Genomic DNA, 14,939 nt, shown 5'->3' on the forward strand with positions numbered 1-14,939 from the left:
ACAACTGAATAGAATCACGTATATGAATTACTACAACTACAAAACAGGCATGTAGTAGACTTCATTCCCAGATATTGAGCTTTTGAACTTATCCATGACGCAAAAGATGTGTCAGTGTGTTGAGATGAGTCTGCGCAACCAAGCACCACCGCCACACTGCTATAGCTACACTAAACACAATCCTTAGATCTGGGAAACCGGTACATGAGGAAGCAAACAATAGCACTTCATGACATTCCATTCTAAGCTGAATCGAAGTTGTCTCATTGGAAAAGAAGACCCCCATCAGCTTCCAAACTACAAATGACAACACTTCACGCCAAGCCCGCTATCCCCAAACAGGCAACCACACTAAACCTCATCCACCAACTCCAGACCGCGGCAAAACTCCCGAGCAGCGACGCAATCCGCAATTCCATACATTCACCTCATACTCACCATGTTGCTGCGACAATCCACTCGCCTCTCTACGCGGCTGGCAGGTCCAATCCGGGATGCATCCAGCATTCGGTCATGGAGCTCCACCGCCTCAAAACTCAGTGAAAAGAAGAGCGCGTACCGGGAAGGGGTATGTTGTACCTCTAGTTTTCTCTTTGCATGTTCAATGACATGTATTGAGTACATTGGTGTGGTGCTGATATAGTCTAGCTTTCGGCATATGGTGCCTTTGCGCGCCCCTTTGGCAAGGTCTTCTTGGGCGCTGTCCTCACCTACCAAATTATCTATTGGTCATGGATGAAGCTGGAGACCGATGATATTAAACTTCAGAAGAATGGTAAGTTTTCCTGCATTGCAACGCTTAATATTCCTTCAAATCCCTTCTAACAACCTACAGAACAACTATCAGGCCTAGAGAAAAAGGCCCGGGAGCTGGCGGCGGCCCAGAAATGAAAGCCGTGCAGAATCATGAATGACGTGTACTATACTGTTTCATATTACCAAGCTTAGCACGAATAACATTCTGTGTTTTATATTCAGTTCTTATCTTCAAAAACTAACACCTAACCTCCAGGGCTGGGGCCTTGCTGATTCATAAACAATCATGAGAATCACATCATGCAACGATTCATTATAAACAAAGCGCAGGATCAATCGACTCTGTCCGATCGCAAATGTCCGCCAGTGTGCTTGCGCTTGCGATTATTTAGCTCCGACCCTACGGGTTGCCCAGCAGCCTTCACGCATGTACCATTAGCCTCCGCGCCAGGCAGGATAGCCGACTCTCTAAACTCCGGGGAAACCCAATCATGGCCTCGCTCGCCTTTCTTGAAATGCTCGATGTCAATGTGATTGAACCGCTCATCTAGGGCTGTAGAACCAGTGCTCTGTAGCGGAACGGTGCGGCTGCAAAGACCGCACCAGAAGTGGGATTGGTCGGCGAGATCAAGACGAGTTGCGGAGAGGGAGGCCTTTAATCGGGTCTTGGGGATCCGATGTTGCTGAGTCAGATGCTGGGTATATGTTTCCTGGCGGTAAAATATGCGTCCACATGATTCACCCTTGGAGTGGTCGTGGAAGGCACAGAGCCAGCTCGGGATATGGAGGTGTTGGGAGGTCTCGTGGCGCTTCCAGTCAGCTTTGCTGCCGAACGACTTAGCACAGTGGGGGAATGTGCAGCCATAAGGTCGCTCATGGCGTTTTTGGTGTTTTCTATGGGACTGTTAGAATTAAAAAGGATATAGGTGATGGCTGGTGGACTGACTTCATCTCGCAACGTAGGCGAGTTCGCTTTGAGCAGATATCACATTGGAACCAGCCCTGCTTTTCATCGGTGGATTCCTGTGCTGCTGGGGCTTCATCTGAGAGCCGTTCTAGGGCTACTGAGAGCACCTTCTGTAGCATTTGTCGCTGAGGCTGGGAGAGTGCACTGTCAGTTTCGACTTCAATCCCTTCGTCGGTGTTTTGGTTTCTGCGAACACGGCTGTTCATCATCTTGGTCATGGCGTTGATGAGGTTATCGGCTGCGTCGGTCACAATTGGCTCCGACTTGATGTGTCCAAGTTCCGTAGCAGGATGGGTACCATCTTGTATGGGGGATGCATCGAGGCTCATAGATCCCAATGATTGAAATTGTGATTGGGTATCTGAAAGACCAATTTCAGAAGGTGGGTTGCTGGAAGCTGGTCTGGGGGTGGCCGCTTGGGAAGAGAGATAGTCGACATTATCTTGTGCATGGTGCATGGTCTCATCGGAATCCATATCCATCTCGCCAGAGTGGGTGGACAGATGATCTTGTGTGTCGATCATTGAAACCTCTGAGCTGGTGTCCTCGAGTTTAAAGTCAGACCGACGACCGGTGAGACTCTCATGCCACTCCATTGATCTAGGGCCATATTAGCTGGCTTGAGATTATCTAAAAGCGAACAGAAAGGAGGCTTACCTCCTCAGCAATTTCTCTCCATCTTCTTCGGCATGCATGCGACTAAGATGCTGCTTGAAGTTGTCTAATCGCGGCCATCTCTTGCTGGGACGAGGACAATTCTTCCCATAGCAGAGGTACATCATCTTCGGGCCGCGTTCGGGTTCCTTGTTGTGAACACATTTCTTGTGACGGGCCAAATCATTGATAGTGCCGAAGCCCTCTTTACGAGGACAGTTAGGCTCATCACATTTGAAAAGTTTCCGATGGCGGGCCTCGTGTTTCCTAAAATATATCACATCAGCACACATCCAACTCAAGTACAGGATAGGTGCATACCTCTTATCAGATGGACACTTTCCAACCCAAGAGCAAGCCGGATGATCACATTTGACCGAAGCGTCAAACAAAGACTCGTTAAAGTGCTGTGCAAAAGTGGGACCCGCCATGCGAGAATGGTCAAAGAACGTCATAGGTTCGGCAAAAGCTTGCTCCTTGGTACCAATCTGTGGACTCGACAACGATTCCATAAACGACGATGGACCAACCGAGTGGCCCCCACTGTTACTCCCATAGCCCGAGTCCGCCGAGTGCAAACTACCCATATACTGACTACCAGCCTCAGAGGGGGTTCTATAGTGGGGTTTCGGGAAAGCACAGTCCGCGTCAGACATTTGCATATGGGAGACTGTCGAGGTAGCGGGAACACCAGCAGCTAGCAACGGGTTCCAAGCATCCTGGTCTGCACCGAACCTAGAGGCGGGGTAATTTGGGTAGTAAAAATCCTGAGAGCCAGCAGAGGGCCACTGGTTCAAGAAGGCAGGATGACTGGTTGGATCGAGCGAGGCCAGATCGGCAGTCAACTGTAACTCCAGCAGTGGGTTTGGGGCTGAGTCTCCCAGAACTAAATTTGAACGAAAGTCCGATGGATCTTGTGGGTTGCCGACAGTGTTGACCATGATGTCCTGAAGGACGTCACTAGAATCACTCCAACGTGTATCCTACAAGAGGAAGCATAAATAAACGTTAGTCGGGAGAACTGTCCACCAGATGGAGAGCAATATAGGTAAAACCAAGAAAAAGTCGCAAGCGGGACAGACGTACCTCCATAGTGGACCAGCTGATATACGAGCGGGTGAGTGGGTTCGGGGATCTAGATCGAACACCCGGGTGAAGAATATCGAAACCCCAAATGAATATATAAGCAGACGCTCAGCCAATCCAAGTTATATCCAGGAAAGAAAACGGGCCGGGATGGCAGGGTTAAAAGGAAAACGCAAGCGCACACCCCTCTTTCGAGAGAAATTAGAAATTAGAAAAAATAAAAAACGAGGTGCATGCACATTCATGCACGCGAAAAAGAATCAGCAAAAACACGCACCCACGAGAGATCCACTCGCCCCGAGCCGGTGTAAACCATCAACCACGCGGACTCGAAGGGATAAGAATGAGGGCAGACCTAAGTAAGACAAACCGTGGAATGCACATCCCTTGATTTGCACAGCCCCGGGGTGAGTGTGGGGGGTTCACCCGGGCAGATCATGTCTGACAAGGCTATAGAGTACTTTGCCGATCCAATGCACACGTTCCCGACGTTGTGGTTCCATTGTTTCTTTTCTTTTTGTATCTCATTACCTGTTAGATTCCTCTGAGTTCCCTGGCTAAGCGAACTGCTTTAGACCGACTACAGTAATAGATGAAGTGGGTAGGAAAGCAAGGGCTCCGGATCGAGTTGTGACAGGGCCGATCAGATCCACGCCATGAGTGCCACGCCATCAAGGGATACGGAAATGAGCGCATGGCAAATGGGAGCGAAGGTTTCGACTTGAAACACCTTTACATGACCACGCGTTGCTAGGGAGTTCCTCCCCCTTGATGAGGTGAACCCCCTTTTTCGGGGGTGGTGTATCGGGCAAAACGCCGGTAAATCCGAATATGATCTCTCATATGCTATGCACATGGCTCAACACGTCTGAGACAGAATGCCCCTCAAAATATGTACATAAAATCCGATGATCGGGTCATTCCACGCAGGAAATAGTTCAACACTCGTTGGGCCATCATTGTTCTAAGTTGGGGGGGGGGGGCTGAAAGGCAGAGGGAGATAAGAACGGGACCGAGAAGATAATAAAAAAAAAAACAAGCAAAAGGAAACTATAGAGAAGACTATAGAGAAAAAACAAAGCACAGAAAAGAAAAGAAAATAACAATTCCCATCCCTTTCATGCACATCCATTGGCGTGACGTACATACGGCAATTAACCAACAGTAAAAATCGACAGAAGGGGTATACACGTATACTGACGGAAATGCAAGACGTCAAAAAAAAGAAATGAAAATGGGGAAAAAAAAAACATGACAAGAAACATGACAAGGAAAAGGACGAGAATAGGAAAAAGAAATAAGAAATTGGCTATCGTCACATTTGCGAGGAATAGCTGTGCGTATAGGAACCATATGGTGAGGTAGGAGCCATATGATAAGGCGGGTAGCTTGCTTGTGCGGGGTATAGCGAGCTTTGAGGAAGCTGATAAGATGGCATTACAGAAGCGTTCGCGTCGGGTGTTCTTGGCCGGTGGATCGCATTGTATGGCGGTGGGTACGTCACAGAGTTTTGATGATGCGGGAGGTGGGTCTCGGCTGACGGGTGGAGCGTGGCTTGGTCAAATTGGTTAATGTAAGAATACTGATCACCCGGGAAGGGGTCGGCCATCGGTTCGGGTTCTGTCGAAAGGATGGTGCCCGAGATAGAGGGATAGCCAAGAAGTGACACGTCGCAAGGGATGCTTGCGCTGACAGGAGGGCTAGCCTTGCCAGTGGGATATTGCGGAGTGGGAATCGTCGCCCCTGCAGTATTCTGATGTCCATAAAACGGTGCAGAAAGAGGAGGGTATGTTTCGGCAGACCCACTAGAAATTCCTGCAGGGGCTGGGCTAGGGGTGGCGGTGCCCTGTTTGGCAAGTTCTAGAACCGGCATTGCCAACTGCTCCATGTGTTTCCCCAGGTGCACCGTTAGCTTTTTCCAATTGCCAAGGATATTCCCGCAGAATTGGCAGGGCTCCGACGCCGACGTTTCTTTGGTCTCATGCCTGCACTCGTCGAGCAGCTTCATTAACCGATCACGGCTGGCCTGTCCCTCGGCCCCTGCTTTGCCCTTCTTCACCTTGGGATCGGGCATCTTATGTTCCCGGACCAAGTGTTGGACAAAGTTGTCTTTCCGATAACAGATATGATTACATGTAGAGCAGGCCCACCATTCCAAATGTCGGTGCTTCTCGTTTTCATGTCGGACCCAGTCTGCTTTACGCTTGAATGACTTGGGTTCAGTGCAATCGGGAAAGCTGCATGTGAATGGCTGCAGATCCTCTTGAACATGCTTGGACCAATCTGATGGTTTATGAACCTTTTTAACCTCATAGCAGATGGAGCACTCAAATTCGGCAGGCAAGCGGCCAACGGGTGGAATGGGCACACCGGCGGGAAATTGAGCCGGGGTAGGGGATCCTTCCGTTACCACGCATGGTGGGTCACGACCATTAACCAATTCCGCAACAAGGAATTGGGTTTGCCCAGCTTCCACAGAGGTTGACGTTTTTCGTTGTTCCAGCAATTCTGCTTTGCCTCCCAAAGCAAAACAGAATTTACCCGACTTGCATTTACGATTGGCAATAGCAGCTGCGTGATTCTGCTGCAGCGCCACCAGTCTCTCATATCGATTGACCTGCTCGCGCGCGAATCGTTCGATCAGAGCCGGCGCGAGTCGTGGGTTCAGATCCATGATCTGCTGCTTAAACCCTTCGAGCGTTGGCACTGGCAAACGTGACATCAGAGGAAAATCCATGACAAGCCCCTTATCATCCGCTGCATCCATGTGGTCCTCATCGTCATCTTCATCCTTAGCCACGGTGCCAACGTCGGGGGTATCACTGGCTCGCACGTGCTCAGTCTCGGTCGAAGTCCTTGGCGAAGAGAGGAAATTGGCAACAGGCGGCCCACCGTGGTTGGTCATCAGAGCCATCAGCCCAGTAACAGGTCGTGGAACTTCACTTCGACTTCGACCTCGAGCCGTAATAGCAGTACCCTTCGGGGCTACGTCAGTATTTGGCGAGACGGCATGGACTGCATTGTTTCCTCCAATCGCTGCCATCTGTCCCGTCATAGAAAACAGAGCATTAGTCAAGCTTGGGGAGCGACTATGTTGTCTTGATGATAAACTCAACCGATGACGGTGTGAGTGACTCTCTTTCCGCTGTGGAACTTCAGAGCTAGTATGCTGGGCACTGGTATTGGCGTTGGCAATCGAGAAATCCGATGCTTGACGCTTCAGTTTCGAGGTTGCGTGCAAAAAGGAACGCTGGAAGAGAGTGCCAACGCTCTCTTTAGGCTTCGGCTCAGCCGTGATGCTCAGCTCCGTAAAAGCCGACCTGACATGAAATAGACTGTTGTTATCCACAGTCGCCGCCAGCGACGCGGTTTCGATATCCTTCGCCCGCTTTTCAAACGCAACCATCGCCGCACTAGAGCTCCCGGGCTGCATGGCTTCTTTTCTCTGCGTTGAATCGCGTGAGGGATCCTGCCAAGGATGAAGACAGATGCCCTCAGCGGGGCCGGTCGATCCGAGTAAAGCATAGCATTCAGGTGTGGAACGGTCATATCGACCGGGCTCGTTGACATCAGCTGGGGGAGAACCAGGCGTTGAGCCATTAGTTTTGACGCTAGAATCACCATCACCATCATCATCGCTGCCCTCGCTTTCATGCACTAAGACCCCGGGTCCGGGGGTCATGTTGCCACCATGGAACTTTAGACTAAAATAGTCTTCTTGCTGAAGAGGGCGGTCTCCGGTGCTCCTTGCTCGCAGTCTGTTACTGATGTGCTTCCTTTGGGGAGGAGGGGTCGGAGGCTGATTGCCGTCTATTCCTGTGCTGGCGGCGCTCAACCAGAGGGTAATATGCTGGTTCTTCTGATCGCGTTCGCGCTGTCCCTTGAGATCGTTGGGGCTTTGTACGTATTCGTTCCCTCGAGAGGAAGGTTCAAGGCCGCCATGACCAGTCGTTGGACTCCGAATCCATTTTCCGTTATTGGTTCGTGCGACAGAAAGGGACGAGACCGATCGGTGGTCATCATCGACATTACCATCATCTTCTGAGTCACTGGACATTCCCCCTGGCGAGAGATGCATCGAGGATCGGCTCGGGCGTCTACTGTGCCAGAGGTTTCCCGCAACCGGGGAATCTCCACGCGACACACTCTCCACGGTAATTCCAATGGGGCTTCTTAGCGGACTTCTCCCCCTGACGGTCGAAGCCGACACCACATCATTTCCTGGGGCATGCTCGGTCGTGACAGTTAGTTGAGCTGGCCCATATCGTTGGTCAGCGCTAGCAAGCAAGCCCTGGCTGGGTGCATGGCTTTGTGCCGTCGCGAGATCTTGAATGGAAGAAGGGCTCGGGATAGTTTGCTCTGGGTTGAGCCACTGCTGGGAAGGCGCAACGGCCACAACTGATGGCCATTGATCCTGTGTAACCGGCGCAGTTGTCTCCCCGTTGAGCGACCTTTCATTCTGCCAGTTGGATCCATTCAACTCAATATTGGATGGGTCCAGAAAATTACCTGAATCAGGGGACGCGCTAGAACTGGGGTTCTCATTTCCCGCGGCCCAGAAGTTCGTTTGAAGAGTGGGACTCGCGCTCAGGGCATCATTTGCCCCGATCGGAGAGGAACTGGCATGATTTGGACTGCCCCCCACAGGTGTCAAGCGGAGAGCAAATGCTTGAAAATCAAGTTCTTCTTGGTCGGACGAGACCGACAGATATGGATCCTGAGTATTCGGTTCCAGCAAGATGGGTGCGGATCTGTCGTGCGGGGTGCGCTCCATTTTCAAGGACTGGTGGGCGGACCTTTTGGCCCACGCAGAGAAGGGCGAGTTAACGGAGGCGCCTTCAGATGGAGGCGAAATTGGACGAGAAGAGGGGAACGCATTGAATGGGTGCAAGGTATTGGACGCAAGTTGAGAAGGGCTGTGATATATATTGGCGGGCATCGATGATCAAGATACGAGAATCTCTGTCGTCTTTCACACCTGCACAGAGCTGAGACCAAGAATAGAATAGTATGCAAGCTGAGCTGACAGGCCCGAGTGTCACTGGGGAGGGTCAAGAAAAGAGGGAATTGGGGGCGAAAAGACGGGAATGTGTGAAGAGTGTAAAAAGTTAAAGACTAAAGAGAGGAAGATCAGAGGGAGATTACAAAACCTCGGAAAGCTGGAAGAAGAGGATAAGCGCCCATGCGAGGGGAAAAGCGATAGGATTGAGGGGAGGTCAGCCTTGTAACTTGCTCCACTGCGAGCCTCATTTAGCGCTACCAGTGGTGCTTGGCGCCTTGAACATCGGACTCAACCCTTGGATGAATTCCAAAATGAGTCGACTTGTATTGGAATCAGAGAGTTCATTTAGCTTGTCTAGATAGTCTCCTTCTATATATGTAAATGTTCATGGTTCATACAAGGCACTCTTGGGATTCCTAACGCGGGTGAGGCTGTACACAGGTTTGGTATGGCGCCCGAGCCACATGCGCTATTCTTATCCTTTTGGCCCCCCCTCCCCCTTCCACCTTGTTCTTTGTTCCTGAAGACTTCCCATAATTTAAAATTGCAGAATGCTGTTCACTTGCTTAGGAACGTTTAAAAGTAAATTTCAAAGTTTGTTCCTGTCCATGGTTCATGGAAATGAAACATGTGGGCTGTGGGGAAAGAGTTCGGGTCCCAAGACGTCATAGGCGATGTTTCACATTCTAATTGAGCCACTGTACACACATGTGTGAGTCCCAAATCCCTGTGATCAAGACTTTTAGGGTACATCTAGATGGAGAAAACTGGCTATTTGGGTATCTTCAAAAGTTGTTCGCTCTGGGATGGATGTTACAGGCATGCTGCCATTGGCTGGCCATATCACCAGTATATTTTAAAGTACAACGAAGGAGAGATGAACACACCAGCCACTACTGGCGTTGCCAATGGCCCGATTCTGTAGGATGAAGATGGTGGTGCCGGGCCCGTGGCGCGGCACGCGCCGCAGGTTGATGAAAAGGGGCCCCCACCGTCACCCGCCTAAACGAACCTTAGTCAGCTTTCAATTGTAACTTAATCAATTCATACTGATAGGTGTGCCTCGAAGTTGAACATGCCTCGCGCTTCCAGCTCTTAAATTCGAGCCTCCAGCTTGGTAATTCTCTTTTATAGTAAATGCATAAATGCAACCTCCCGAGGCCATGGACCTGATTAAAGTCTAGCATCTCAGGTTTAAGCAAGGCTTCCTTAAAAGAACATTCCAAGACTAGTTTTCACTCTTTCCCAGCCATCCAAAGATCTTTAAACCATCCTTTTTCCTCCTTGATCAACTGAATTGGCGAACCCTCTTCCACAAGCCTGCCACCATCCATGACCAAGACCTTATCAAACTCCATAACAATATCAAGTCGATGACTAACCATGATCACAGTGTATCTTTCAAACTCACTCCATATGATATCCCGCATGGTCTTCTGTGTCTCAGCATCCACACTGCTATTCACCTCATCGAGGATAAGGACACCGCTATCGCCGGCCGCCGGAAGCTCAGAGGTGGATGTACTCATATAGACATCGCCTACCTCGGCATTTATCTGGCGAGCACGGACTCGCCGGCGCAGGACTGCCCTTGCCAGATTGAATAGCTGCTTCTGACCATGGCTCAGCATGTCGGCACTGAGTCCGGCCTCTAGTCCCCCGTGGTCAGATACCAAGGGCCATAGTCCTACGGTCTTCAGAACTGAGTGGCACTCGTCGTGTGTTGCAGCGTCGAAGGGATCGAGGTTTTTTCTGAATGTAGTGCGGTCCGGAAAGAATGTCGGATCCTGAGGCACCGCAATAATGCATTGGCGTAAGGTGGAGCGGTCAATCTTTAAGAGTGAGGTATTGTCGATAGAAAGTTCCCCTGTGCATGAAGAAAGTGGGTCTAAGAGACGCAAGAGCAAGAGAACTGTGGAGGATTTCCCACTATATAAAGTAGTTGTGTAAGCATTCAACAGCATTATCTAGAATTCGCGGGCGGGCCTTGTGAGACTCATTTAAAATTGACCGTAGACTCACCTTCCTGTTCTGCCACAAATTGCTACTTTCTGCCCTGCTGGAATCGTGAACGTGAGGTCTCGGAGTGCAAGGTTGCCTGCTTCCGAGGTCTCGGCTGACTCGGCACCGCTGTATAGCCAGATCAGCAGATATTCAACAGTCTACACAGTAAGTATAGAGAGTACTGACCTATAGGATGCAGAAATATTCTTGACTGTAATCATTCCCCTCTCCGGCCACGTGGTGGGGGGTCGAGTATCCTCGCCTGGTAAATCCTCAGGAGCAGTTTTATCACTTAAAGCCTTTATGCGGGAGACAGCTCCGATCGAGGTCTCCAACTGCGTATACATCTGTATCAGACTCGCCAGATCCGAACCGAAGCTCATAATTGATACCAAACTGGCACCGGTCAAGCCAGTACGGGGGCGAAGCTGAGTAGCGAGAGTAACCACGAGGAGCGCGATAACTGCCACGACCATATCGAGCACGAATGACAAGCATCGCTGGATCATGCCTAGCTGGTATGCGGGGCGCTGTGATGTGTCTAAAAGAACATTGTTGAAGACGATAGAATTCTCTGTCCACCCGAACGCACGCAGGGTAGTTGTGCCTTTGATTGTATCTAGAAAATGCGTGCTAAAGGATAATAATTAGCAATGATTGAGAAATGCAGCAGTAAGTGTCATACTAGAGTGGGCTCTTTGCCTCCAGATCCAAGAGCCGAAGCTGGCGAGATGTCCGAAGATAGAATCTCTGAACCCCGTAGAGAATCGACAGAACGAAAGGATACGCGATAATGATATAGGGAGATGAAGATGCAACTACTGCTGCGCTCCCTACCGTCAACCAGATCTGCAGCGAAGTATTGATCAAAGCTTGTGCAAGCTCCCCATCGATAAGTGTCATGTCCTGAGAGAACAAGTTGGTTATGATGCCTGTATCTGTCTGAGAGAAGAAGCGTAGCGGAGCGGAAATCACTGTTCGCAAAGCTGCTTCGTGTAGACTCGACCCGGAATCGCGAATGATTATCAGCAGGCCAATGGATGCCTCGCTAAGTATTGAAGCCAAGGCGAGACACTGGAAAAGGCCATAAATCCCGACGTAGAAAGATTTAGACTGGTTGAAAGAATCTGCGCTCCAATAACCTAACCAGATCGTGGGGAAGCTCCCAAGAAATCCAGTGAGAATACCGAATAGCAAGAAAGTGATAATCCAAAAAGTGCGAATGCTTCGGCAGTAGTATGCAAAGACAGTCCAGTCGCCCGTGGCTCTGTTTAGTTCACTGCTGTCGGTTTCGTCAGTGCATTCGTTGCTGCTAACAGCTGGCGCCTCGGGCAATTCCTCCTGAATCTTGACCTCCGATTGGGATATCATTGCTGCTGGGCCGCAAGAGATCTTGGCGTCGGTCTGGAATCCGAGACTATGGACATATTTTCTGTTTGCGACAAGGTCGCAGAATCGACCTTTTTCCACAATAGTGCCATCACTTGCCAGTGCAACGATATAGTCAGCTGATGGTAGGTATCGAGTGGCATTTGTGCAGAGTATCACAATTGCCTCTCTTACCCTAAGGATTCCTGCCGGGCCAAAGAGATTATGAAAAATGCGCTCTGCTGTATTGGTGTCCAGACCACCGAGAGGATCATCCAGGATAAGCAAGTCGCATTGGAGATACAATGCTCTTGCAAGTGCAACACGCTGTTTCTGGCCACCACTGAGAGAGGTTCCACCGCTACCAATCTTTGTTTGATCCCCTCTGGAAAGCAGAGATAGGTCTTTAGAAAGCATTGTTGCTTCAATGACAGCAGCATATCTTTTCTCATCAAAGTCCGAGAACCCTATGATAGTGTCCTTAATCCGTTCGTTGGGTAGAAAGGGAACCTGGTCACAGAATCCGATATTGGGAAACCTGGTCCGGATGAAGGTGTCCCCAGACGCATTCGGCGTTTCTCCTAGCAATGCTTTGCACAATGTTGACTTTCCGCAGGCAACAGGGCCAATAATCATGGTCAGCCCCTGGGACAAGGAAAAGTTGATATCCTTCAGAGTCAGTGCACTCTTATCCCAGCCAAAACCTGCATTTTTGACCTCAACAACCGACGGTAATTTGTCACCTAAACCGCTCTTCTCGGACGATCCATATGACCCAGCAAGTCGGCGAAAGTCTTGCCTAGGCTCTTCCTCGAGAAAAAGCTCTATTCTCGATAGACACGAGAATGCCGCAATCAACTGGGGAGCGTTTTGAAACAGCGTGGACAATGGGTTTGTGAGAAGCTGGAGCCAAGAGACCGAGGTGTAGATCGTCGTGACATTTAGTTCGCGAGAGGTGAGAGCGAAAGCAAAAATCGGGCCTAGCAGAAATGGCGAGAATCCAATGGCTGCAGACCCCACCATGAAGGATCGAAACCTGCTCCCGGCCTGCAACTCGTCAACCCGCAGCATCTGAATGGTATCTTCCAGAGGCTTCGTAAACCCAGAAATCTTCAAGTGTTTCATGTTAGCGATGACATTTGCCGTATGACCGACCCGCTTCTGAATGCTTTTCATCCAAGCTGTTTGGCTAGGACCGACAAACCGTATGACTATGCTGGATGAAATGACACAAATGAAGATGACAACCAGCGGGGCCACAAATGCTGTCCCGAGCTGCCGCTGAAGTAGCCAGCAGGCGATAGCTACCTGTATTGGGTTTGCCCAAAACTCGTGAAGCTGCATCAACCCCATTCTAACCCTTTCAACATCTGTGCTCATTAGCGTGACAGCTGCTGCATCGTCTGCATTGGAAGCATGTGCCCGAACTGTCTGACGGTATATCGCGGAAGCCAAGCATGCTCTGGTCTTGAATAATGCCCGCTCGTGCAAATACCAATAGAGGGCAGTGGAAAATGGTATTCCTGTATAAACCAGAATCGTAGCACCAATCAAGCCGTAACCCTTATTGGCAGTCAAGCTATTGCTGGATTCTTCGAGGAAGTTCAAAATGGTTTCAATGAGAAAGGGCTGACAAATTGTAAACCCTAGTAGGGCGATGCGAGGAATAGCTGGTAGTAGAATGGGCACTGCCAAAGTACGAGCAAGCGCTTTCGCTAAGCCATTCTTGCCTACTTGAGAATCATTGTGCTTGATATTGTGGGCGAAGGATGTTTTCAGAGCCTCCACCGAGACACTTTTGTCTAGAGGGAAAAGATCTGATAGATTCAGAACCTTTTTGTACCCCGACATGAAAAGTGGTGTGAGCCAGAGAAAAGTTCCGAGCCCATAGAGCCCATTGACCTCTTCAGGGCTATGTATGTTCCAGTCCCATCCTAGCCAGCTTTGGCAGTGCACGGATTCGAGACAGACCAGAGCAGCCTTCCAGACCACGGCTACGGTGAACAGTTTCACATAGTTGAGCTCGTCGGCGCTATGAGCCAGCAGCCACAGCGAGCGCACCTGCACAATATCACAGAGTACAGTCAGCGAAAGAAATATGCTGAGCAATATAGAGGGCCGAGGCGAGCGAGAATGCTCCAGAAAGCTCAAGATTGGTATCACTATTGCCGTCACAAAACTTAAGACCTCAGCTGTGGTGGATAAATCAATTAAGTCCAATGAATGGACGCTGCCAATGATGAGCAGAGATAGCTGGAAGACTGTGTAGATCGCTGCTGCTACCTTTGGGGGTAAGCGTATTAGTCTAGGCTCTTCACTTCTCAGTAGACAAAAAACTCACAAGCTTTACAAACTGGAAGGTTGTGCCATTCACTGTTCGTCGTTTTCGAGCAAGGTGGATGGCTCTAGGGACTGATAGAGCAATGAAGACGACGGACGGTAGTATGGAGAGAATGATTTTCTCGAACTTCAGCGTAAAGTCAAAATCCCCCCGGCATCCTTTCACAATAGGGCCGAAGGAAGCATCGTTCACGCATGATATTTCCATGTCAAGAGGATCACAAATCAGACGATTTCAACTTGCATAGTACCTCCAATGTAATTCAGAGCTCAAGCGAGCTTTTGATCTCCAAATATTCTCGTTGCCTTGAATATTCGGGGTTCGGTGTTCGGTGTTTGCGGATGAGGGGGAGGCTCTCCGTCTTCGCTGGATCATAATTCGTGGGAGATAGCGCTAAGATCAGCCACAATGACACCCTATGATTAATATAATAATTCTATCAATTCCATAGGCAGCAGTTAGGAGCCTCATCTGCCACTCAGCACATGCTTTGATAACGAGCTGAAAGACTTTGTGTTGAGGTAGAGGTTCGCTAGGAAAGCGGCGTATGCTCTCAATTTGATGCGCGATCTGGATCTTGTAAACTAAACCGCCACTGTTGGCAGGATGCTTATGGGATGAAGCATTGTAAGCTTTACCGGAATCAGCTAGAGAATCTTGTAAAACAGGGCCGTGCTTTTACAATCACATGAAGATTTCGCTGGTACAATCAGCACAGACGTTTCAGCGAACGATGTAGCTCGTCCGTTGGATTACAATAT

At 49.7% G+C, this 14,939-nt stretch overlaps 4 protein-coding genes across 4 annotated transcripts; 1 reads left to right on the forward strand and 3 right to left on the reverse strand.

The window, feature by feature from the left end:
- Positions 1 to 439: 439 nt before the first annotated feature.
- Positions 440 to 891, forward strand: N7484_001767 (uncharacterized protein; the record flags this gene model as incomplete). The annotated part of the gene is made up of 3 exons (XM_057112187.1): positions 440 to 568; positions 649 to 775; positions 836 to 891. 3 exons carry the CDS (start codon positions 440 to 442, stop codon positions 889 to 891), a joined length of 312 nt encoding a protein of 103 aa, XP_056976924.1.
- Positions 892 to 1,088: 197 nt separating this feature from the next.
- On the reverse strand, positions 1,089 to 3,469 carry N7484_001768 (putative C2H2 finger domain protein; the record flags this gene model as incomplete). Its single annotated transcript, XM_057112188.1, has 5 exons — positions 1,089 to 1,650; positions 1,703 to 2,323; positions 2,381 to 2,644; positions 2,699 to 3,360; positions 3,464 to 3,469. The coding sequence occupies 5 exons, from the start codon at positions 3,467 to 3,469 to the stop codon at positions 1,089 to 1,091; spliced, it is 2,115 nt and encodes a 704-aa protein (XP_056976925.1).
- Positions 3,470 to 4,778: 1,309 nt separating this feature from the next.
- On the reverse strand, positions 4,779 to 8,402 carry N7484_001769 (putative C2H2 finger domain protein; the record flags this gene model as incomplete). The annotated part of the gene is made up of 1 exon (XM_057112189.1): positions 4,779 to 8,402. One exon carries the CDS (start codon positions 8,400 to 8,402, stop codon positions 4,779 to 4,781), a length of 3,624 nt encoding a protein of 1,207 aa, XP_056976926.1.
- A 1,298-nt stretch (positions 8,403 to 9,700) lies between these two features.
- Positions 9,701 to 14,385, reverse strand: N7484_001770 (uncharacterized protein; the record flags this gene model as incomplete). Its single annotated transcript, XM_057112190.1, has 5 exons — positions 9,701 to 10,394; positions 10,488 to 10,595; positions 10,656 to 11,102; positions 11,155 to 14,120; positions 14,179 to 14,385. 5 exons carry the CDS (start codon positions 14,383 to 14,385, stop codon positions 9,701 to 9,703), a joined length of 4,422 nt encoding a protein of 1,473 aa, XP_056976927.1.
- Positions 14,386 to 14,939: the final 554 nt, after the last annotated feature.

Source organism: Penicillium longicatenatum (assembly GCF_028827895.1).
Source record: "Penicillium longicatenatum strain IBT 33135 chromosome Unknown contig_1_segment0_segment0, whole genome shotgun sequence".
Taxonomy (NCBI): domain Eukaryota; kingdom Fungi; phylum Ascomycota; class Eurotiomycetes; order Eurotiales; family Aspergillaceae; genus Penicillium; species Penicillium longicatenatum.